This window comes from Falco cherrug, chromosome 9, assembly GCF_023634085.1.
Source record: "Falco cherrug isolate bFalChe1 chromosome 9, bFalChe1.pri, whole genome shotgun sequence".
NCBI classification, from domain to species: Eukaryota; Metazoa; Chordata; class Aves; order Falconiformes; family Falconidae; genus Falco; species Falco cherrug.
Genome location: NC_073705.1, coordinates 14,348,235 through 14,373,412, shown reverse-complemented (window position 1 = coordinate 14,373,412; position 25,178 = coordinate 14,348,235). Strand labels below are relative to the sequence as shown.

General features: G+C 51.8%; 1 protein-coding gene across 1 annotated transcript in view; it reads left to right on the top strand.

The window, feature by feature from the left end:
• Positions 1-25,178, top strand: part of ASTN2 (astrotactin 2) — a 353,993-nt gene that overhangs the window by 183,773 nt on the left and 145,042 nt on the right. The window contains exons 11-13 of the mRNA XM_055720179.1: positions 7,720-7,870; positions 19,973-20,139; positions 22,195-22,383. Of these exons, the coding sequence (XP_055576154.1) occupies positions 7,720-7,870; positions 19,973-20,139; positions 22,195-22,383 (507 nt within the window). The remainder of the gene's footprint in view (positions 1-7,719; positions 7,871-19,972; positions 20,140-22,194; positions 22,384-25,178) is intronic.

Below are 25,178 nucleotides of genomic sequence, written 5' to 3'. Positions count from 1 at the left end.
TTAATAAAACTGAATTAGGTGTGTCTGGCTCTGGCTGGTGACATTGTCAACAAAGGGAAATGGATTTCTTTGAAGCTGAGAACATTAGGTGGGGTGTTAGGAGCAGTTGTGGCAATAGCCGTGGGGAGCTGGGCTCTGCAGTTGCATGGAAGGGGGGAGGTAGTTCTGTCGGTGCTGGACACCTTTGAAACAGGGAATCACATCCTCACCTTGAAGAACTAGCTCCTGCTGAAGGTAATGAGGAGCAGGTGGAAAATGGGCAGGAGCGGGGACGTTTGCCTGGTGCAGTGTGCAGGGCTGAGCCTGTGTGATCTGCTAGGACGTGGCTGTCGAGGCTCCTAAAAGATGTAAAACAGGAGAATAAACGCTGGGACTTTTAAAATGGCTGGGAAGGCAGTATCTTAAATAAATGGAGAATGTGGTGGAGACCTACAGCAGTGCCCATCCCTTTTGCTGTGACATGCCAGGGTGGTCAGGGTAGTCAGATGATTGGCAGTACTGTTTCTCCTCCCAGCGGGTGTTCCCAGGTGTTTAGTGTGGGTGCTTGCTGTGCTTCAAGCCCCTGTACCATCCCATCTCATCCCACATTTTGCTGTCAAGCTGCCTGATGCACAAGAGCATCCTGATGATACCGCCACCATGCAGGGAATGCAACCCGCTGAATTTGGGATTAATTAAAAGTCACAGCAAAGTGGGTGCTGGCATGTGTAATTTCCAGCATGCTTACTGACCATGCTTTATCATCTCTGTTAAGGCTCATGCACTTTTTCTTAAACCTCCCAGCGCTGAGGTTGCCTGGGAGACTGAGCCAGCACTGCCTGCATTTGCCTTTGGCTTGCATGGGGTTGAAGCTGCAACCGCGATGCTTCCCTGAAATAGGGGTAAAATGCTCAGAATTAAAACTGTCTTATTTATCTCATTGGTGACATCCTGGTCCTTCATACGTCAGAGCCGCCACCAAGGGGGCTGCAGTGGGGAAGGAGGGGGGGCAGGCTGGAGCAAACCCTGGACTATGTGCTGTGTCTGGTGGGCTCTCTGAGCTTGCTTTTATTCTGGTGTGTTTGTTTTTGCTTTGCTTTGCTGTAATTAAATTTCTGGCCCTTCTGGTTGCTGAAGTGAGCTTCAAAACACTCTGGCAGAGCGATGGTTTTATTGAATCTCTAGCAAATTATTGAAGCTTGGTAGGGAATTTTCCATGTTTTTCAACCTCAAGGTTTTTGGGAAAGGATTTTTGCAAGTCTTCATTATAGTATTACCACAACAAGTGAGACTACCCAGAAAATTTATAGTAAGCAGCTCATCAGCTGTGGTATGTCAGTGTAGCTCCACTGGAGTGCCTCCTCCAGTGTCACTCAAGTAAGAATGATTTTTCCCAGTTTATGATGTAGATGGTGGTTTTTCTTCAAACCTCCCAGCACTATTAGAGTCTGTGGGTGCGCTGGGCAGAAACTCATTTTTTCTGTATAAAATGATAAATTTGCTGCATGCGTGCACATCGTCAGGCACTGTGCTGAGAAAGCTGGTTGAAGATGGGAGCTCAAGCATGCCAGAGTTTCAGATCGTGAAGTCCCCAAGTTAGAAGCTGCCACCACCTCCCCAGGTTGTCCAGTGTTGGGGCTGGAGATTAACTTTTCCAGAGCATCCCAGCTTGGTCAGTGTGCAGATGGACTTGCTTGGGAGATAGCTCTTGGCTCGGTGCTGCGGGAGATGGTTGCTGCAGTCACTGCAGACATGGGGAATGGTGTAGTGGGTGCAGGAGAGGCTGTAGAGAAAACAGTCTCTTGTTGCAGGCAGAATTAAAAGAGGGTTGAAATTGTGGAAGAAAGATATTCTTTTGCTTTTAAATTGGAGACCACTTTTCTCAGATGACCATTTACTGCTCGTTCATCATAATTTGGGTGCTTAACTGGATGGCCCTCTGTACAGAACAGCTGAGCCGATGGTGCAGTCAGACCCAGTTGGAATTGTACTGTGACTGTGGGAAGTGCTGAAAGTACTAAAAATAACTTTGAAAGCATCTCCATTTGGGCATCCCACAGTGGTGAGTGCCTTTAATCCTGATCTCTTGTTGCCTTGGCTCCGTGTCTTAAGCATGAAGAAAATACCCAGTGTATAGAGGGGCTGTGAATATAAACTAACATTTGTGAGTTGCTGGGGGTCCTGGGTGCTCAGTCCCCGGGAGGGGAAACCCCCAGGGGAAGGGATGGCCCTGCCTAGTAGGAGAGTGGGAATGCGAAGTGCTGAGAGCAGGGCTGGGGCCATGGGGGTGGTACCGAGGGGTCCCCGGTGGTCTGCTGGCAGCCAGGGTCCCAGCCCCACACGCTGATCAAATCCCAACGCTTCACTTCTAAACGCTGGGCTTTGCAGGTGCAATTTGATTTTTTATCGGTTATATGTAATGCTTTTATAAAAAATGTGATTATGAGTTTTGCAGTACCCCCTCAGCTGGGTATGCATGCCGATAAGGCAGGCAGACCCTTCATGCCCATTTCTGTGATGAATCTTGCTGGGCATTGTGTGAACACGCTGAGCTCTGCCCAGCCTTAACAAGCCCAGGCGCTGCAGCGCAGGGAGCCGGGGATGAAGAGCTGGGTTAACTTTGTTTCTGCTACAGTCTGTAACTCCCCCTCCAATTTGATATTTCAGGCTTGCAGCTGAGGGATCCTACCCTTCCCAGCTCGCTGTTCCACCCAGCATTTGCAATTCATGGCTGGTAAAGAAGTTTCCAACCCATGTGGCTTCAGGCAAAACAGAGGTAGAGCCATTTGCACAGCAAAAAGGCTCGTGCAGGTCCCACTTCCACCGATCCCATTAATATCTTTGAACCATTTACTCTGAAATTCGAGGAAGTTTGGCAACATCACTAATGATTTCAGTGCTATCCAGATTAGCAGAGGAAGGTAGGGGTTTACTGGAGAAAAAGAGATAAGAGGGAGAAGAGAAAAGGAGCAGAGGAACACAGGAGTGGAAAAGGTGAGAGCTCAGAGAGAGCATTTGCTGGGGAGCAAATAATGGCAAAAGGGAGCAAAGTCTGCGCAGGGAGACACCTCTCTGGTGGGCTCCCGACAGTAAGGAGACCAGCCCTTTTGACTAGCTGGTCAAAATTTCTCAGGCAAGCAGCTGTCAGGCTGAAAAATGCAGAATCTGGGTGGAAATTTCTCTGTCCTGGTTTGCAAGTGCATCAGCCCTGAAGTTCCTTGTTGAGTGGGGTCTTGCTAGTGGAAGTAGGAAGCAGTGCCAGCTGCTGGACACGAGGCACCCTGGCTGGGCTGCGCCAGGTGGCCTTGGGTCCCTGCTCTGTACTGGTCCCTCCTTTGGGGTGAAGCTGCAGGTGACACAGCATCATGCCTTTTGCTGCTAGTGGGCCCTCTTTAGAAGCTCATGGACCCCAAATCTCCCCCCAGTCCTTCTCCAAGCAGTTGAGGGAGCACATAGTAAAGCAGCACTGGCTTAGTCCCCAGCTTGCATCTTTTTCTTTCTTTTTTTTTCCCAGCAATGGTTAACTTTGTAAGACACCAAAGTCTTTAACCATTAGTAGGCAATAAAAAGGGGCAGCTGAGTTGGATAACACCTGCTAATCCCCTTCCAGAATGAGCTACAGAGAAGAGCTGCTGCAAAGCTCGGGAGCTTATTCTGAGAAGAGTGCTTTGGAGGCTTTGAGAATTGCATGGTGTTGGTATTTCATGAATAAATAACCCCCAGCAATATTTGTCACTGAATCTGCCTCATTAATGAGGGCCTGCAACAAAGGGGGAGGATGGAGAAAAGTATTTTCAAGGGAATTGAAGCGAGCGTGAGTGATGGGAGGTGCCACGGGGCTGAGGTTGAGGATGGGTGGCATGGTCTGTACCACAGGAGCTGTGCAAAGCCAGGTAGGGAGCCCTGCTGCTGGGCACCATGCTGAAGGAATTGTTAGAAAAGTGGGTTTACTGGTGCTGGGTACATAATCAATGAGCCCTGGTAGGGAGGGGAGTGCCTTTCATTTATAAGTGTATCATTTGGGCATCTGTGTGTGTCTTTGGGAGGTCTGGAGAGTTAAAGAGCGAGCATGTGTGTGTTCATAGACATGCATGTGCTTGCAGAGAGAATCTGGCACCAGAAATTAGGTCACTTCCTCCAAAATACCCTTTTTGACAGGACAACAGGACATGGCATCTGCTTCAGGGTGGTGGGGAATTGCCCCATCCTCCCAGTATGCCGGGTGCTGAGCCCTGCCTGCTCCCTGGTGCCTGGGTCTGGCCAGGGCCACCAGCAGCTTCCCCCAGCTCTCAGGTGTGCTCTGGGCATGGCACAAACTGCAGAGCCCATCTCCTCCATCCTGCCTTGTCAGAATAGATCTGGGGGTTACTCAGTGAAATTCAATACAGATAGATGGAGAACAAGAGAAAAAAGCTGTTCTTTTACAGGCAGCTCTTTACGGCAGGGAAAGTGATTCATCCATCAGGGCTCTTCTAATCTGGCATGTCCGGGCAGTGAGGAGGGACAGCTGACCCAGTGGGCACCGTGCAGTGGTGGCCAGACACTGCCATCGCTCCTCAGGTGTCCCCTGCCTTGTCGGCACTGCCTTTTCTCCAGGGCTGGCGCTGGGATCTGGGGGCTGCAGTCCCATACAGGGGCAGGGAGGGATGGGCAGCGGTCACCGCTGGAGCTGTGTGGGTGGAAAGTCATCTGCTCCGTGCCATGTGTTGTCTGTCCCATTGTCGCTGCGGGAGGCAAGTAATGAATTATTGCTCTTTGCCCCCCAAAACTAAAAGGAGCTGCTGAGGCTGGCAGCACCTACCTGCACTGAGCCTGCCTCCACCGGCCCCTCTGGAGGAAAACAAAAGCAAGTTTGATCCCAGCTCACTCCGAGCATCACGTCAGCCCTCTCATCTGCTGACATCCCCCTGTCAGGGCGCACATGGGAGTGATGCTGCTCTAATCTAACGGTGGCCGACGCAGACACGATCCGGCCGAGCAGCATCCCTCCGTCTGCAGGCAGCACCATCACCCCGCTCCTCTCGCAGGTGACATTTGAATGCTTCCCTCCGGCTGTGCTGCCCCATCTTCCAGCAGGGTTAATATTTTAATAAGCTTAATGACTCATTCCAGCTCATCAGCCCCTGCCCCTGCTTTGTTTCGGGTCATCCGTTATGCAGGCACTATTTTGGAGAGCCAGGTTCCTGTTCCCATCCTCTGTCCTCCCAAGGGCAGATCAGTTTGGGCTTCCAGGTTTTAGTAAAAAGCATAACAAGCTGGCTTCTCCCGGCAGGACTCTGGCTCTCTGGAGCTACCCCGGCCGAGGATACAGCCCCAGGGTCTCCTTTGTACCACCCAAGGCAGCTGTAGCTCCTCGCCTTCTCCCTCCAGTGACGTGGGAGCTGCAGGAGCTTCTGGTTGTTTGGTGGCCAAATGGAAAACCCAGGAGGGAGGACAGAGGCACGGTTCTCCTTGCAGTCCACCTACGATGAGAAACCCTTCAAGAGGAGCAGATGGGGCTGAGCTTTCTGGGTGGGTGGTGGAGGAGTTATCATGGTTTGTTGCTTTTCTTTTTTTTTTTTTTTATAAATAATTATCCCTACATTATTAAACAGTGTTTTTGGTTAGTAAATAATATGCCCTTTCCCTCCCCGCATCTCTCCAGCAGAAATAAGTGCCCTGATCTAATATATTCTGCCTTTCACACTCCCTCACTTCAGAGGAGCTGCAAATTCTGGTGGGAACAGAGTGCTAATAGAAAAGGGTCTCTACTGATATTTGAAACATGACCAAGAAAGGACAGAGGGAGATTCAGCTCCAAATATGCTGGAAAATCTAGGAGATGGGCCAAGAAAGGGGGGAATATTTGAAGCATGATCACCAAGAGGGAAAAGTTAATTGGGAAGCATTAATTGGGGGTGAAAATGGGCAGCACAGACATGAATTTGCTACGTGGGGCATTGATGCAGCTGGAGATGCTGGGGTGGGCATGGAGTGACCCTGGTGCTGGGGTAACTCGTCTGCCCTGACCCACGGTAGCAGAGAAGCTGCCCTGCACCTCTGTCTGAGCTGGGATGTGCCGACTTATCAGTCTTGCTGGTTTTATGGTGTTTTTCTTGTTGAAAGTCCCAGCTTCTGGAATCCTGCAATTGCCTGGAAAACTGGCCCTACTGCACAGGGCTTTATTTCTTGGGTTTGGTCTCTGGGTAGTTTCTAGCCCTCAAGTTTGCAGAGAGAAGCTCCATTACACCCTAAAGGCTCAGAAAGCAGAAGGCAAATTTAGGGGAGGGGGGGGAAAAAATCACCCAGTGATTGATTTATTTTTAAAATCTCATCATTTTTATGCCAATCTCATTTTTTATTTTTTTTTATGCCTGACTCATGATTTTTTTCGAGCGTTCGGTGTTGGCAGGGCTCTGTGCGTGTGACTGCATGTGTGTGCGCAGGGGCCCTCTGCTGATAGATAATGCAGTGCTGCTTCCAAACAGCAGTGCTGTGGTCTTCAAGGGCTGCTGAATATTCCTCCACCATCCTTTCGTTGCCAAGCACACGGTTTTCAAATTAAAACCCAAAAAAACCCCAAACAAACACCCCAAAAAACCACCAACCCAAAAAAGGGAGGCTCAAACTGGGCATTCATTCATTGTGTGGCTTTTTAGGTCCTGGTGGGAGAGCAGGGAAGATGCTAAAGGGGAATAAATGACCCTGTGACTCCCAGCATTGCCTCGGGGGATGTTTTAAGGTCAGAGGGGTCAGTGTTTATTTGCAGACCCCTGTGTATAAAGATCTAATAAATAGCCTGTGGAGGTCAAGTCCGCTGCCATCAGTGACTTGTTCTGTGACCTTGGGTAAATCGCTTTGTCTCTCCCCTGTTGGTAAGTGGGTGACAGGATCTGTTACCCAAGACAGGTTGCAGGTATTGGTTACTATATAAAATGTGCTTTGAAGATGAAAAATACCTTGGAGATGCTTTAAGCTCTTGACAAGCATCTGTGTTCCCTTTGCAGGAACCCAGCAGAAAGCGAAGTGCCTGAATACTTTGTCACAGACAAAATCTGCTGTGTGCGCAGCTCGGAGAGGCAGGGCTGGGAGCTTCCCAAGGCTTTACACGGCCATTGAATTTGTTGGTATTTATGGTTCTTGCTTGCGTAAGAGAGGGGTGTCACAGCGCAGCCGTGCCCGGAGCTTTGCAGAGCTGTCACGGGCTGGAGCAGTGCAGCAGAGAGCTGTGCCTGCACCCACCCCTGTGTCCCTTGCTCCGGGTCCCCCTGTCCCCTGGAGCCAAGCAGGGGTGAGCCCCCACATCCATAGCCCAGCAAGCGCGAAGCCAAGTTTCCAGCTTTGGCAGCGTCCCCCGGTGATGAATGAGGTGTGGGTGCTCAAGGAGGCTTGGCCCAGCTGTGAAACGTTCAGGACGAGTTTCATTGTGGATTCACTGTTGTCTAGTATAGGGTTGGATTCACACACGACTCCAGGCTACTAATAAAGTATCTCTTAGTTGGTAGTTGGCTTGAAAATGGTAGATAGTATCTTTGAAACCCCTTAACTGGTTGATTTTCATCAAGGATGTCAGTTATGCAGCAGATTTATTATATATAGGATAATCACAAAGCCTTACTTTTCTTGGGGAGCTTCCTTTGACTCAGGTTTGCTAATTAAAACGCTGTGATTTTGCCAGGGCAGCTCTCTTCATGGATTGCCCTGCCCATGCCACGTGCTGCCTGCTCCCTGCTGGCCCTAACGGTGCCTTTTCTCTCCAAGGGAAGAAGCGATGCTGTCCACCTACTTTGAAACCATCAATGACTTGCTCTCCTCCTTTGGGCCAGTGCGAGACTGCTCACGCAACAACGGTGGCTGTACCCGCAACTTCAAGTGCGTTTCGGATCGCAAGGTGGACTCGACAGGCTGCGTGGTAGGTACCGTGGCTGCTGGCCCCTGGGGCTGGCGTCTGGTCGGGGGCAGGGCGGGGGTAAGCCGGAGGGGGACATCGGCTGCTGCCTCCCTGGGGATGTGGCCAAGGGGATGTGTGTGCTGGTGGTGGACTCCCCCTCCACCCCTGGGCCCTTCACAGCAAATCACATCTGCCTTAAGGACCTGAGGGAAGCAGTCTGGGGGCTGAGATGAGCAAAAGAAAAATGCTTAAGGCTGATGGTCATTTCCCTGCTTGTCAAGAAAGCACAGGGTGAAAACAGTCTCGCTTTTTCTCCTGCCTTCTGCTTGCCAGCATGGGAGAAAGATGAAGCATCTCCCCATCCTCTCCCCCTCTGACACCCTCAGAATTCTGATTTGTTTCTGCACGTGCTCACATCTAGCCAAACAATCTACTGCGTCCCAGGTTTTGCAGTTCCCTGCTCCCCCCTCCACAAGACCTGTTAGACCCTAGACCGTTAGCTTTGGGCAGAGGCTCTGTATTGTTCCCAGCTATCGATGCACAGAGGGGTTTCGCTGCTGTTGCAGGTGGGAGCAGCAGAGCTCAGCACCTCTCCCACCTCTAACCCATCTCACCTCAACAGCAAAGTCCCCATTTCCCTGCGTGCAGCAGCTTGTGCGAGTCTGGTACAACACACAGAGACACAGGGGCAGAGCCTTGGGAAAGCGGGGGAAGCCTGGGAGCAACCCTTCTCGTCTGTCTGTGGTAGGAGCCCCTGCCTGCCCAGCAGCAGGTGGTGACCCCTGAGGGGGCCCACAGTGAACACATGCCTGCTGCTGCAAAGCCCCCTGCAACCCCTCTGCCCCTTCCCCTCCCTCTTGCCACAGGCAGAGACCCCCCCGCCCCAGCCCTCCCACCTCAGCAGAGGCAGGATTTAAGTGTCTCTTTATTTATTGAAGATGTTTAGACACGGCAGCCAGGAAAGGTCAGGCTAGAGCGGTGCTGTCCCGGGGGTGGCGTTTTCATTATCCCCCTCTCCAGTTGCTTGTTAAGGCCATTTAACACAACAGCCTGATGTGTCACCAGCAGCGCCTGGTGCCATCTCCCCCTTGCTGCTCCTCTCCCTTCCCTCCTTTCTTTTCCCATTGTTGCTTTTTGTGGGGTTTTTTTGTTCCCTTTCCCAGGGAGCATCTGCCTTTCTAGTCTTTTTTTTTGGGGGGGTCCCTCTTTTTTGGGGTGTTATTTTGCCCTGAATGCCAACGTGCGTCCCAGACACTGTCAGAAGCAATTGGGACTCTGCCCCATGCCGCTGGGAAGGGATGCCTCTTTCTAAAAGTCAGGATATATTAAGATAGAAATTGCCAATAAATTACAGGTCTAGCACTGGCCATGCTGGCGCGCAGAGAGGCAGAAATTGAAAACTGTGTCACTGGGGGAAAATACCCCCCCGCCTCTGTAATGCCTAAGTGAGGCTTTATGCAAAGAGAACAAACTGTGTACAGCAGGCAGCGGGGAGAGAAAGGAGAAGCAGCAGGAGCTGTTCTTCTGGGGTCCATTCGCTCCCTGAGAACCATGGGTGAAAGGTGACACATGGGACCCCCTGTCCTCCTGTGTCACACCAGGCTCCCCGAGGCCATGAATCCCATGGGGACAGGAGACAGCTGTAGAGGTGCCCATCTCTCCTTCTGCTCCTCACCCCTTTTTCTCCCCACTGCAGGAGCATGAGGTGGCTCTGCCTCTCTCCACAGCTCCCAGTTGTGGGGTGAAGCCCCCCGGCTCCTCAGTCCCAGCTGCAGCTTGAGGACAGCGGAGATGAGCTCCCTGGGGGGAGGTTGGAGATGGCTGCTACATCCCACCTGGGGTCCATGTCTCTCCTGCTTCCCACTGGGCTGACGCCAGAGTCACAGTGCACCATCCCTCCCAGCTCCATGTAATGTTGTACACACATCACCTGCTTGTAGGTCTTTGGCAGTGGCAGGGGTGTGAGCAGAGGTCTGGAGGACACTGTCCCCTGTTTCTGACTGTGGCCCATGGCCGTTGCTTGGGGAAAAGCCAACGGGTGGGCAGGCAGCGCTGCCCTCAGCCCCAGGTCATGCTCATGGCACTGAGTGGGGTTGCAGGCGATGGGAGCTGAGTGTCAGAGCTTGCCGCAGTCCTGGCCCGTGACCTTAAGGTATCTTCTGTCCTGGTCCCTGCACTGGACAGTATGTCCCCTCCTCATCCCGTCTCTGCTCCCGGAGTCTGCTGGGTGAGAGCTGGGCTTCCAGTGTGAGTAGAGATGGGACCATTTGCTGCAAATTTGCAGGGATGTCAGTTAGTTTTAAAGCTGAACTGCTGTGAACTCAATTTGCCAATTTGGTAAGTGCTATGGGCAATATCGGGATGTAATTTAATTAAGCTATCCCCTTTTTATATAGTTCAGGGAGCATTCACGTACTAATTTTAGCACTAGGTTTGCTTCAGCTTTACTCTGGACACTGTTTCACAAATCATGACATGTTGTTAATCTTTACCAGTCAACAGTTTATTAATTTGCTGAGGACCACAGAAGTATATAATCAGTGGTTCATCAATCAAGGCTAAATCTAACAAATGTTCTAGGCAGGTACCGAGCATAAAATATACATGCCGGCTTGTAAGCAATTAATACACAGCAGAGCTGGAGCCTAGCAGCTCAACCAGGGAACAGCACAAATCTCAAAGATTTCTTATTCCTTTTATATATAATCATCATCTGTTACCAGTTCCTTCATGCCCTTAATACAGCTTCCAGTAATTCTGCGAGGACTGGGGATGCATTTGTCTTTGGGCTTTTTAGCGGCATGGGCTCTGCCATTACCTAATTGTTTGGCATTAAACGGACATGGTTAAAACATGGAGAGCGGGTTTGTGTGTAGCTTGTGGCGGAGCCTCTCTGAGGACAGTCCCTTTGGGCTGGCGAGGGAGAAAAGAGAACGTCGCTTGACTTAAAATCCTGCATGCCAGGTGTCACCTGGAAGACCTCAAAGGCTCTGAGAGGGGTCCCCCCACAGAGGGGTGACATCTACCCAGCTTCCATCCCACGCTTCCCACGGGACCCCTTCCCCCCCCAGTCTCATGGCTTTTCTGTTATTTTGACATGTACCCAGCAGATGGCATTCGTGCATAAAGGTTTTCTGCAGTTCTTTTCTTATCGGAGGCCTTTTTTCATTTGGGTAGCTTTAAGTAGGAGCTGCAACCTTGCCAAGACCTTGGGATTGCAAACTGGAGCCTTGTCTTTGAGCCCTACCTTGCACCATAACAAAACAATCCCCAAGCTCTAGAAAACCTGTGTCCACATTGCTTTTCCCTGTGACACCCTAGAATTGCTGTCAGCTCTGGGGAAGCCACAGGCATTTCCCAAGAAAATAAAATCCCAGCAAGCTTGTGTAAATCTGGTGGGCTAGCTCTGCACGTAGAGTTCAGCGTGCATTTCATACCATCTTGCAGGGATCACAGCAAACCAGGAGAAACTGTGCTGGAGGAATAAGGCAGAGTATTGCCAGCAAAGGAATATATGTCACTGATCCCTCCTACCAGCACGGCAGTAGCTGCTCAGCCCGGAGGGAGGATGCTGAAGGAGAGAAAAGTGCTTGACCCTCATGTGTTGGTGATTTATAATTTGAGATGAAAACCTGTGAATTAGCCCTGAGGGACTGAAGGAAACACCTGTAATGTGGCTTAAATTCAGGTTTCCCCACCTGTCTCTCAGCTTGGCTTTGCTCGCTGATGCCAGTCCTCTCATCTGCCTGGGGAGAAGGAGGGTTGCCTTCTTCTGCTGCCCTATGGCTGTGCCTGTTTGTGAGCTCCAGCAAGACAGGATTGCAGCTGCAGAGGAGTAAAAGGGATGAGGTGGTGGGTTTTTTTCCCCCCTAAGGAAAATGAGCTTTGGTCTCAGCATGTGAGCTGGGTAGGGAGGTGGTCAGTTCCCCTCCAGGGCATCTTGAGCATCCTTGGCATTGCCACAGCAGGAGGCAGCAGCAGGTACAGGTGCGCAGTGAAGGTGAGCCCTGTGATGCCTCTGAGGATGGGGCCTTATCTCTGGGGGGGGGGGGGGGGGGGGGGGGGCTCCTGGAGAAGCAGGAGGGCACGAGCTGCCCAGCTGCTTGGGAGGAAGGCAGCTCAGGCCCCATGCTAACGTAGTGGCAGAATTAGACCACTTGTTTCCCTGCTGCTTGAGCAGCTTCATGGCAGCAGGTGGGTGCAGGTGGTGTGGTCTGATGGTTCTGCAACATCTGTGATGCCTGCAGGTGTTGGTGAGTTCATCTTTTGAGTCAGAAGGCAGTGACATGTGCCACAGAAGCCAAAGATGTTGCAGGGGGATGTGGAAGGGCTCACAGCATGGCTGTGCTCCAGGACCTGTTCCACCTTGGAAGAGGTGTTGGCAAGAGGTAGGAGAGCCCACCAAGCCCAGGCAGTGGGTGCTGCTGCTCTGCGCAGCCATGAGATCCTGCTGATGGTCACCATCTCCTTGCTTACGGGCTCAGGCTCCTCTAGTGCAGATGTCTTTCTAATTTGAGCAAGAGAAAAAAGTATTGTTTGCCTTCGAGGACAATGGGAGTGGTTCCTTTCCATGGTTGTGGGGTCAGTGCATCAGGCAGGAGAGGGGGTTTCTCTGGCTCAGCAGTATGCAGAAGGGAGAGCTTCTACCAGAGTGTCTCTTAATGAAGCTGTGGCCCATGGTGACACTGGCGTGGTGTTGGTCTCAGCCTTTTTAGACGGAGAAGGAAGAGAAATTTGGCATGGTCCACACAGGTATTTTAGCCTTAGGGCAGCCTGTCTGGAAATAATCCTTCTGTTTTCCCCTCTTCCACATCAAAATGATGGGATGTTCCTTAGCTGCTGCAAAGCAGGGCAGAGAAACATCTTAATTTAATAATGTAACTGTTTTGAGGAGAAATGGGATTAGAACGAAAGGAGCAGGGCAGTGGCCACCGCTTCAGTGTTCTCCTTCCAGACACCCAGGGGTGGCTCAGGGACCATGGGGACTGGAGAGGTACTTCCAAAGGAAGAGGATGATGCTGAGAAAAGATATTCTTGGGGAGGAAAGTGGGTGTTTGGGAATTTCACCCCAAACCAAAGTGCTGTGCAGAAATCCCCACATATGTGAAAATTCCAAAATAATTTTGTTCAAAACATCTCCTTTCTATGAAGGAAGGTGAAATGTTTAATTTCAACATTATCATCTGGAGCTTTGTTATATATTGCGTTATCCCAGTGTACAGCCTGAAATAAAAATACATGTAGGTGACGGAAACCAAAACATCTCAACTTTCTCAAAATTAAATGCTCTCCTAATTTCCCAATGAATTTTGAGATGTAATTGATGGAATCCCACAAAGCACTTAAGCTTCATCAAGTCTGCATTTTTCTGACAGACAGTTGTTCATTGAAAGATAAAAACTCATTCGTCCCTGCCTTATAAGGCACCTACCTAATTATGTTAGAAATGCACGTGCGAAAGCGGGAGATGGGGAGGAAACTATTATCTTCTAATCCCTTTAAAGTTTAGCTGGCTCCTTGAAGCAGAAGATGACTCCTTATGCACATTCTGATTGGAAGCAGAAGCCCCCTGAACCTCAACAGCAAGCCCCCCTCCCAAGGAGCCTGTGGTTTTGGATTTATCTCGTTAAGCCAGGTAACTACCTGTGATGAAAATGGGATTTGAGGCAGAGAGAGAAGCAAAGGATGGCAAAAGGCCCTGGGGTCAGTAGCTGGCCGTGGCAGGGAGCGGAGGGGCAGGTGGGGAGCCCCCTGCCTGCCTGCCTTTGCTTTCAGGGCTGCAAAAGGCGTTTGCATCATGTCTGCAAGCACTGGCCAAAGTTAAAAGCAAGTGGAATAGCTCAGGAAGCACCAGGGTGAGCTTCAGGTCTCTGCCTGTGCTGAGAGGTAGTTGTCTGGGTGATAAAAGCCCCATTCTCTCCACCGTTGGCTTTTTCAGCGGTGTTCCTTGGAGGGCTTGGCGGGTGCCAGCCCTTGCCGCTCTGTGCTCCCATAGACTGGGATGCTTTGTGTGTTGTGGTCACAGCTGGGTTGAGCCGTTTGGTTTGAAGGATTTGGCGTGTAGTGTTGTGGCTGGGTTCTACCCTGCATGTCAGGTGGGGTGGGAGCTGAATTTCTGTTCTCCCGAAGGGTTTTGGATGTGCCAGCCTCTGCTGTAGCTAGGAAGGGAAACTCTCAGATGGGCAGGAGATACCAGTGCATCCCAAAATGGGCTATTGGTGACTCCTGGAAGGAAAGCAGCTGTAGGGTTTCCACTAGCTTGATTTCCTTGCTCCAGGAGCTCTGAACACTTGTATCAGTGTGCATAGCATCCCACCAGCTGGTTGAAACAAGTCCATCCCACTTTGAATTGATATGTGAACATACACATAGTGACCTGCCCAAGACAGTCCCTGCGAGAGCTGTGTGGTGCCTGTAGTTGAGGAGATGCCGCCTCGTTGCCCAGAGCTTCGGTCTTCTCCACGGAGCCCCCAGCCCCCCCGTCATGGGGCGACCGAGCCAAGGAGTGTGAGCTATCGCAGTGTGTGCACAGGAGCCTGGAAGACAGATGGGTTTGATTTTCTGATCTAAAATAATGATTAATGATCTTGAAAGGAAAAAGGAAGCAGGGGGAAAGCAGGGAGGGGCAAAAGGAGTGGGAAGATAATGACTGTTATTTCAGAAAACAGTTGTAATGTTTCCCCCTGGGGATGATGCTCCCCTGTGGTGGGTGTCGGGGACGGGTCTGCCGCAGCTGGGGTGGCGGCGAGGACATCGCTGCCCCGAGGAGGGGCAGGGGTGGCCCTGGAGAGAGACTGCCTGGAGCCAATGGGTGCTTCAGCAGCCAGCTTTTTTGCCCGTTTTGCCAAAATATTAGGAAAGGAGGAATAAATCTCAGCTGTGGAGACTGGGCTGTGTACAGCCAGGCTCTGGTCCTGCTGCTGCGGAGCAGCGCTGCTCACCGAGGGCCTTCTGGACCAAGAAAGCAAAGGCAGAATAAGCCAAAGTTGTCTGAATATATATATAAATACAGACACAGAGGAGTTTACTGTGTTTTTATCATTTCTGAGCTTTAACAAGCAAATAAAATACATGCCAGTGCATAGTTCGGAGCTCATTAAAATGCTGGCAATTGCTTGTACCTCAGCAGTGCCTCAGGTTATCTTTTTGTCTCACCCTGAAGAGGTTCCTCGGTGAGGAGTGAGGATGCCTCTAAATAAAGGGGGTCATTAGGGCTTTGGGCATCTCGCTCGGGGCCTCTGCAGCCCTGAGCCACCGGCCTTTCTTGCAGTCTCAGGTGCTGGGGATGCAGCCTGGGGAAGCTGCGCTGGGCCAGGGTCCTGGATCTTGCCTCTGGATGCATCCAGACGTGCGTGCATGGTACCTGGAATGGAGCTGGGAGCCAGGGGTTGGTGGCAGCTTCCCTGTGCAGTTTTGAGGAGCTGGGCTCGTCTGCACTCAGAGCATCACCTCTGACACCTTGGTGTGGGAGAAGTCTCTGACAAAAAGGCTGCTGTTGAGAAAACAGAATGTAATAATAAAAAGGGCAGTTTACTCTCTCCAGAAACACTTTATTAAGTATTCTTTTTTTATTAAAATTAATAACGGAAGAGAGGAGCTGAGCTGAGCAACCCTAGTAGGCAGTTCAGATGGAGAGCTGGTATCCATCCCCTTGTCTGGGGGGATCTGTGTCAGTAATGAGGCTCTGATTTTATTTCCAGTACCCCCTTCACCAGTCTCACTGCTAATGAGCTTTGTAAATGAGAAAGTGAGCAAAGGCCCCTTTTTTTTTTCCTAACATGAACAGGGGCTCATCCAGGTGCTTATTTTCCGAAGACCCGATCTTGTGCAGGTTTTGGTGGATGTTGCTTGCTTTCCCCTTGAAGATGATCCTCCCTCCGTTGGGTTTTCTCAGGCTGTGCTGGGGACTGTGGTGGTGGGCAGAGGAGCTGTGCTGTGTCCTGGAGGCCATGCCATGCCACATGCTGTGCCGGCGGTGTGTGCGGGGCGTCCCATTTCATTCCAAACCACTGCCTGGAACATCAGCAAGGCTGGCATTGGTGGTCTCCCCGGTGTGGCAGCAGGTCCTGCCAGCTCTGCCACTTCATTTCATCTCAGAGATGTCATTTAAAAGGGAAAAAAGACCGTTTCTCAAAAAAACCCCAAAAAACCAAAAAAAAAAAAACCCAGATAAAAATAGCACTTTCTTATTCAGCATATCCATTCCCTGTGCATGCTTGGAGTACATTTGCTGACTGCAGTCACAAAAAATACAGTCCTGGGTGCTCTGCCTGGCACGGCTGGAGGGGGACATGCTGGTGGCTGATGGTGCGTGCTATCAGCCAAACCCCGCCGAGATGCCAGCAGTGCCTGCTTCGCAAACTGAATGGTAACAGCAGGGTCGGGGCGTTGTAGCTGTGGGTCACATTTAGCCTGCACGATCTGTATTATCAGTTCTAATGCACAAGAAGACAAGAAACTTACGTTTTCTTTTCCAATCCCAAGAGCAATTTTCAGGGCTGGCCGTTGTCACAGAGAAACCAATTCACTGCTGTGTAGGTGGAGTGGATTTGCAAGGCAGTGGAATTACATTTGTATGGTAACAGCTTCTCCGTGGCTTTTCAGAGCAGACCATGAGCTGGAGTCTCCCCCTACCTCCCTTTTCCTCTCGGTGGCATGGGTTAAGCACCAGACCCTCTTCCCAAGTTTTGAGATATTTTTGCTTGTCAGATCCATGGGTGATGGATGGTCCAGGAGTTTGAGGCTGGTTCCGAAGCAGTGCAGGTCTAACACAGCAAACCAAAACCAGCTTTTTCTTTTGAATTGCTGGCTAACAGTTTATAGAGGATCCCTTTGCTTCCTTGGATAAAAGGATCCATCCTGTATCCGGACGAGGGGTGTGCAGAGGTGTGGTTGGCCAGGAGCTGCTGGGGCACCATGTCTCGCCAGCTTTCCTCCCGTCAGGAAGGGATGTCACCCGTGATCGCCCAGACAGGTTTATTGACTGAGTTGCTTATGGATTTTCTAATCATTTTCTGACACAGCCCCCCATCCTGTGTCACTGCCAAGGCAGATCGCAAATTGAACTGCAGCTGAATTGATGGGGGATTGATTAAAACTCACCATAATTATTGGTTCTCTGCTGCCCAAGCCAGACAAATCAATGTCAGCAATAACAGAACTGATCCTTTGTAAAAGCCCTGCAAACACAGAGTGAGTGCTAGTTTTGTAAGCTCCCCTGGGAGTCCAGACCGACTCTTCAGCACAGCCCAGGGAGTTGTGATTAGCACAAGCTGGCTTTTTTCTGGGTCATTGCTGACTACTGTGGACAGAGTTGCACCCAGATGGGCTTCAGTTTCCCCCCTGCTCTGATCTATTGGTGTGACATCCCAATTGCAAGTCCTCTGCTCCTGGAGCAGGGAGATCTGTAATAAAGTTTTGCCCAGTAGTTGCTCCATTTGCCTATTCATCCCTGCAAGACCTCCGTGCTGGCATCGCTGCTCCTGCCGTCTGCCTGTTGGTTTTGCTGGCTGGCGCTGGCTGCAGAGCTCGCCGGTTCCCCAGCTCACTGTCCCTGGCATCTTTGTCCCCCCTGCAGTGCCACCAAGCAGGGACACCTCCTGGGTTTGTGTGTTGGCTACCAAAGCTCTCTGTCCCTGGAGAGCTGCTTGCTGCAGCGTGACAGCTGGCTGGAGAGCCGGCTCCATGCCGAGCCGGGGATGGATGCAGAGGGGAGGGGGTGCTTTCTTTTACAAATTTTGTGCTTGAGCTACTTGCCTGCCATAATTAATAGGTATGAGGATGCATAATTACAAACAGAAAGGAAACTTGTGGCGATGAAAAGCCCAGACTGGAGGAATATCCCAAAGGTGACCTCAAGCAGAGTGGGGCTAAGGGAGGGAGGGGCTTTGGTGACCTACTAACCTAGTCCCACTGGAAGAGCCATCATCTTCCTCTGCGGGCTGGGGAAGGTGCTGTGCTCAGCGCACAGCTCGGTGCCAGGGTTAGAGTTCTGGGTGACAGCCCAGGACAGCCGTGACTGACCCTCTCCCTGTCACTCTGTAGCTCCTGCAGACCTGGATTCCCACCGAGTTGCCTTCAGCACCTTGGAGGGTCCCCGGGGAGCTCAGGGGGGGCTTGGGCAGAGCCCCAGATCCCACCCTGGTTGGTGTGGGGTGAGCAGCCCAGAGGTGGACGAGGTGCCACGGAGCAGAAGATACTGTTTGCAGTCAGCCCTCCATCTCTAGGGAGAAGTGTTTCTGCCAGTTTGTACAGCTCTTATTCTTACAGTGGGGCTGGCAGATGCGGAGGAGACCACAGGAGATAAGTGTTGTATCTGCGGATTCACAAACACGCTTATCCTGATCCTGTTTCCCAGGCAGCTGGGTGGTAAAAGCACAGATTGTTCCAAGTGTCCTCTCTCGTCTCCTCCTTCATATTTATTCTGTATACGCAGCTAGAAAGCTTCCTGCTCCCATGTCCTCTGCAGCTTCGTGCCTAGGCAGGGCTACTGTTCCCCCACCTGCCTCCCTGGGGGGCTGCCTGTGCCCTGCCTGCTCTGCAGAGATGGGCAGCATCCTATTCCAGAGCCCTTCACTGCCAACATCCTTCGGCTAGAAAAGTCATATGCCTCTCAGCCTTCTCTTGCCTCCTTTTCCCACCTTACTTGGCACCTGCAGGGAAGGTGCTGAGGTTGGCAAGATCCACCCAAGCTTCAGGGCTGAGGGCACGGGAGCCAGCGAGGTGTCTGAGGGGCACCAGGGATGGAGGTGCCTGAGACGTTGTGGTTGCTGCAGATGGGGCAGAAGCAGCTTTAAGGCTGCTACCATAGGGAAATGGCACAGAGTTTCTAGGAGGTGGAAAGAAACTTTTCATACTTGATGGGGTTGGCCAGGACTCCCTAAAGCATCTTTCTGAGGTCCCCTGCAGGCAGCTTGCTTCTTAAGTAGCCAAGAGTGAGCGAGGCTCAAGCAGCCCATCTCCCGTCAGGACCCTGCCAGTGTCAGCAAGCACGGGGTCCAGGGTCTCCTGAACTTTTATTAATATGTACAGCATTTTACCCACATGGAAAATTGATTTCTGTTTTTAACCACAAAGTATAGTGGTTTTATAACCTTTCTTCTGCTTGACAGAGGCCATTTATAACCTGCTTTCATCACTACCTGTACAATCTCCAGACTAACCCATCTTCAAGAAATTCCATAATGCATTTTTAATTGCGAGCTGCTCCTAGGCAAGATTTATTTATTTTCTCAAGGACTGGGCCTTTTTGTTGTTGTTTGTGTGCGTGCATGTTTGGCGAAAAGGGATAAATAACGCAAGTGGAATAGAAGAGTACTTTAATCTGGGTGACAATTTATTGATGGCATTTGCCGCCTGCTGGCTTTTATCTTCTGGGACAAGGAAAGCCAGCTGAGGAACTGGAATTAAAACCCAGAGACAGATCTCCAGCTTATGTGAAGCAGCACGGTTCCCTTGGCTGCGGAAAACTGATGAGCCTGGGCTGCGGTCCTGTCTTCTGCCAGTCCTGCCTCCACCGCCGGCCAGTCCTGCCCGCAGCTGCCTCCCCCCCGTGGGAGGGATCAGCTTTTGGAGCTGATGCCCAGGTCACGCTCGCTGGCCTGCCTGGCATGGGTTGAAGTGGTTATTCTGGGTCACTCCCAAGCACTGAGATGGCTTTCTGGTTTGGTCCCAGGTACTGAGATGGTATTTTCTGGGTTGCACCCACTTTCTCTGGGTCTCGGAGGAACAGGTAGCAAATGCAGAGGGTTCCTCCAGTACGTTACAGAGGGGGTTGTCATGCTTCACCCCACACTGGCTTGAGGCTTCATCACTGTGTAATTTTGCTGCCTCAAGGATTTCACCCTCCTCCAAAGGGAGGAGGGGGAGGAAGGCTTTTGCAGCAGACTGGGTCCTTGCCCTGTGGTTCTTGCCCTCTCCCCAAAGGCTGTGTGACATGATGCTGGGCCCTTGTGGCTGCCCCATCTGTCACTCAAATCGAACTCATCTCCTTTAGTTGTAGGCAGAGTTCAGTGGCACTGGCTCTTGGGTGGGCTGTGCCCTGGGAGGGCACCCACCGGGCTGTGGCTCCAGGGCAGGTGAGGACCCCCCAGTGACCTTCCCACATCCCATCTCTCGCTGCAGTGCCCTGAGGACCTCCGACCCATGAAGGATGGTACCGGTTGCTACGACTACTCCAAAGGGATTGACTGCTCAGATGGCTTCAACGGTGGCTGCGAGCAGCTCTGTCTCCAGCAGACCCTTCCTCTGCCCCACGACCCGTTGTCCAGCACCATCTTCATGTTCTGTGGGTGAGTCCTGTCCAATGCTCCGGCATCTCTCACTAGCAGATAAATAACCTGTACCCTTTTCCATCCCTGCCAACCCTCCTGTGCCACCCATCCCCAAACCGGCACACCCAGCAAGGGAGCTGGGTGCCCAAGAAAAAGAAAAGCCGGTTTATGGAGCTGACTTCCAGCAGGGAATAGAGGCACCTGGTTTGCCTGCAGGCAAAAGCATACGGGAGTGCGAGGAGCCATCTGAGCAGATGCACCTTCCTCCTCTCCCCCACTGTGTGATGGTACAGTTTGATCTGTGACTCACCATGAAGGGACCCAAAAACTGTACATTGAGTGTTGGAGGGGGAAGGTGGAGGATTTGTTTAAGAATTGCTACCTCCCCCCCCCCCCCCCCCCCCCCCGCCCCCCCCGCCCCCCCGCCCCATGCCTCTCTTAAAATAGAGTTTCATCCATGATTTTGGCCAGGATCCTATAATCCTACGCAATTTAGCATTTTCTCTCAGGAAAATCTCCCTGGCTGCAGTATGTTCTAAAAGGAGCTCAGTGATTATCTGGCTTTATGCTGCACAGCTGCAGCCATCCATCCATTGCCTGCCCCGTCCCGTGCCCAGCCCTGGCGCCGGGGGCTCTGCAGATTGCATCCCATGGCTGGTTCATGCTCTCGGGCACACGCAGGAACCTACTTCACATCCTGGTGCGAAGGGTTAGGGTGAAAGGGAGGAAAAGGAGCCCTTTTGGGAAGGGAATGCCCACAAGCAAGAGGGGGAGAAAATTCCCAACAGTAACTCTGAGGAGCATCCGTCAAGTCCCAAAGTTGCAGGTGCAGCAGAGACCTCACAGCCCTGGCTGCTTGCTGCTCCCTGGGGAAGAGCAGCCCAGGGAGCTCTGCCTGTGTCAGCTTCTTTCTCTTTTTTTTTTAATCCATTTTTGCTGGTTTGATGTTCCACCCCCTGCCCCCCCCTTCTTTTTTATTGTTGTTTAGCAGTACAGAGTGGTTGAGTCACTAAGACAGAGCACGTTGCCTGCAGAAGGGGTTGGGAATCCATATAGACATTAGCAACCTTTGTGAGGAGTGTCTAGAAAACCTTGGGACATTACATGGTCTCCATCCACACCCATGCAGGGAATCGGCATTTCAACCTTCCATCCCCGAGGGCAAAGACTCTTTCCCTGGGTTTGGTTGTTTTTTTGTTTTTTGTTTTGTTTTTTCATAATGCCTTTTCAAGGCAGGCCTGCACTTTGGGAACAGGCAGGGAAAAGTGCAACAGACGGGTGGGAGTTTTGCTTGCAGCAGTAAAATGCGGTAGAGGAATGGGAGAGGGAAGCAAGCTTGGATGGAGATGGGATTGTTAACAGAGCACTGTGGCCGTGGGGAGGAACGGGAATGCAGGGAACAGAACTTTCCTTGTCAGCTGGGAGCTGCAGTGCCGGGGAAAAGGCTGGAGGAAGGAGAAGAGAGGGAGGGGAGGCAGGATGAGCACATATGCAAAAGATGCCGCTGATTTCTCTAGTGTCTGTAGTTAAATCACATCCCTGCTGCCTGCATCAGTTTCCCTTACTGTCTGTTGAAGATGAGCATGTGCATCTTACAGTGTGCTTGAAAGTGGGGCCAAAGAGCAAAAGAGCAGCCACGCTGGAGCTGGAGCTGTTTCCTTGCAGGAGGGCGCTGCTGGGTGGAAAAAAGGGCAGGAGCTTGATTTTGCTTTGTTCTTGCCTGGGGAATGTTTGTACCTGCATGGCAGCAGTGTCACAGGGCACAAGGTGGGCAGGGACTGTCGGGGATGGTTGAGCAGCGGCTGCACGGTGGGCTCAGCTCGGCTCGGGCATGGGGGCAGCTCCCAGGCAGGGCAGCCCGGCTGCAGGCAGGGTCGTGCTGCTGCAGGAGGGGTGGATGTTGGGAACAGCTGCAGAGGGTGTGGGCTCTGCAACCTCTGTGCCTTCCTGGGCAGCCGCTGCAGGAGTTGATGATGCTTGGCGTGGCTCAGCAGCAGCTCGTCCCGTGGCAGGGCTCGTGGGGTGGCATGCTCTGCGCCTGGCCCATCTCATGTAGCTTGTGGTGCTCCGCAGGTGCGTGGAGGAATACAAGCTGGCGCCCGACGGGAAGTCCTGCCTGATGCTGTCTGACATCTGCGAGGGTCCCAAGTGCCTGAAGTCGGATGCCAAGTTCAACAACACCCTCTTCGGGGAGATGCTTCACGGCTATAACAACAGGAGCCAGCACGTCAACCAAGGGCAGGTGTTCCAGATGACTTTCAGGTATGGCCTAGTTCTGCTGCTAGTTTTGGGAACATGGGGATGGTGAGATGGGACCAAGGGCCGTTGGTGCAGAACCTGCATCTCTGACATGTTCACTAGGGGAAGAGAGCAAAAGGGCAACAAACACACGTGGTTTTCCTACTTATCTTTCCCACAGGCAGCAGCATAGGACCTTCCTGGGCCAGTGTGTGTTAGTTAGATAAGTGTTTAATTGCCTTCAGTGGGCTTTTCTCAGTGGTGTTGCCTCGTCTCTTCCTGAACACTAATGTCTTTCATCTCCACGATACCCTGTGACAATGAGTTCTGTTGTTTAACTGCGTGTAGTATGACAGAGCATTTCTTTTGGCATGTTTTCAACCTGTGCGAGCTGGTGTTACTCAGTGCCCAGTTTCAGTACTGGGAGGAGCTGTGGATGTACCATGATAAGAAGATAAATAGCCCCACCAAAGGGCAAGGAGCAGATAGCAGGGGGGGTCTGCAAGCTGCATCCCAGGTCTTTCGTGAGTGCCAAGGGTCAGATGAGGGTGGGGAAAGCAGGGTCTGAAGTGCCCAGATCTTCACCTTGCTGTGCTTATAGAGTAGAGCTTGCTGGTAGCTGCTGAATTCAGGGCTGGAAAATGAGTTTACTTACTTTTCTTCAGTTCTTCTGAATACAGCCATACTTTGAATGTAAACCAGTGCGGCCCTATGAGTTTCAAAGCAGCAGCACTGCTCATGGTCAGGAGAGGATCCAACACACAGCCTACCCAGACATCTTCCTTCCCAGCATCTGCCAGTGCACTGAGGGTTTCTTTCCTGTTAAGACACCGAGACCTTATCACTGCCTCTGATTTTAGCTGGAGTTGTGGGTGCTCGTCGCTGCTGGCCACGGTGCTTTTCTGGGTGTTATTTCCCCAGCTGAGCGCAAAGCCTTCCTAGCTATGAATTTGCGCTGAACTCTGGCCTTCTGCTCTCTTGCTGGCAGATGAATTATGAGCTCCATCAGCACAAAGCCGCTTAGAAAGCCACAACCAGCGGAGTGCTTGGAGCCAGCAGAGCTGCAGCCTTTGCTGGAAGTGAGAATTGACAGTACACGAAGGCAATTTTCCCAGTGGGCTCCTCTTTGCTTTCTCTCCCTCCCATGTTACAAGCGTCAGTGGGTCCGTCAGAGCAGAGCCAGGGCTGCAGAGCTGAAATTCTTCATGAGCTGGTGGGTCTGGGGGCTTCAAACACTCCCCAAGCCCATCTCCTGGAAATGCCAGACCCAGACAGGCTCCCCCCAAACGAGGTCCAGCCCCAGCTCATGCTGTGAGTCCCTAAGCACTAAACCTTCTTTCTGCAGAGGCTTAGATCTCCTTTCCAGCTTGTCTGTAGCCTGCCCTTTCCTTGCACTGTGAAGTGGGAGGGTGGATAGCCATCCTTCCCCTGCCTCAGCCAGGGCTGGGGTCTAAGGGCTGCTTTGTTACTGCCAGGAAGCAAACATGTCCCCTGTCCTCAGGGCTAAATTCCAGCCAAAAGCATGCCAGGTTGTCTGTGGGTCTTGTTTATCCTGGGCCATGTGGCTTCTCCACGTCATGCCCTTTGAGGGCATCCTGGGGACGATGGGTTTGGGCAGTCCCAGGCTGGACCAGGAGCAGTTCCTGCTGGGGCTGCCCTCGGCCTCTTCACTTTTGGGATAAAACACCTGTGGTGTGGGGATTGCATCTTCCAGGGGTCAGAGCCCAAAGCACTCCCGGGCAGCTCTGGCTGACAGTTTTTCAGATTTAAAAGAACCAGCTCTTAGTGACCCATCCTGCTTCCCACAGCTGGCCCGCTCCTGCTGCGCTGCATGGGCGATGCCCGAGGTGTGTGCAGTGCGGGGAAGCTTTTCCCTGTGAGGCTGCGTGCAGTGGGAGCCAGATGCTCTGCAGGACCTCGCTATCACAGAGTTTTCAGTGCCCAGCATCAGCAGGGGCCTGGTCCCAGGTCTCACAGCTGTGAGGGGCAGGAGAAAGCAGCTCTGAAACAAGAGCAACTTGCAAAGCATGCCCGCGTGTTGCAGGCTGTAGCGTGCGATGCGCTGGCTCGGCAGAGCTCAGAGCCTGGTGGGAGGCAGCATGTCTTGCTCCAGAAATGCTTTCAGCAGCCTGGAAGGTCAGTGTGGCTGCCCTTTCCTGTTTGAGTGTAGCCTGTTCGCTTCAAAAGCACTAGGCAATGATGAGAAGGGCTCGCTTCCCTGCGCGCAGCATCTTTCCCTGCGGCCAGGCTGCCCGGTGTGTCGGAGGGTTATGCTGCAGAAACACCATCTCCTAACAAGGGAAGAGAAGGAGGTTAATGGAGAAGAAATTATTAACTAAAAGATGTAATTTGCCTCTGATTTTCATAGATATTCAAGAACCTCTCTGAGCATTAAGACACCAGCTGTTAGAGAAGCCCTTAATTTGGTGCATTTGAAACATAGCAGGAAGCTGCCTAATACCAGGGATTAAAAGCCTGTTTCTGCAAAGTAGGAGCAAGAACCTGCTATCAGAACAAGGGGCTGAGTATTTTAGAGGGATTTATAACTGCTGGGATCCTTTAGCTATGCAGATGTGACAGTCCTTTGAATGGTGTCTGCTTCCCATGTCGCCGCATCTTCAGTGTCTTTAATAAATAGGATATTCTCAATTTGCCAGGCATGTCAGCATGGTGTTAGGATGAAGCCTTTGTGCTGGGAAAAGCTGTCTCACACACCGTGGCCTGAGCAACACCTATCAGTTACAGCAGTATTTCCATCCCGTTGGGCTTGGGGTGGTCTCTTTGCCACCCAGCACTGATTAGAGTCTTTGCGCTTCTGA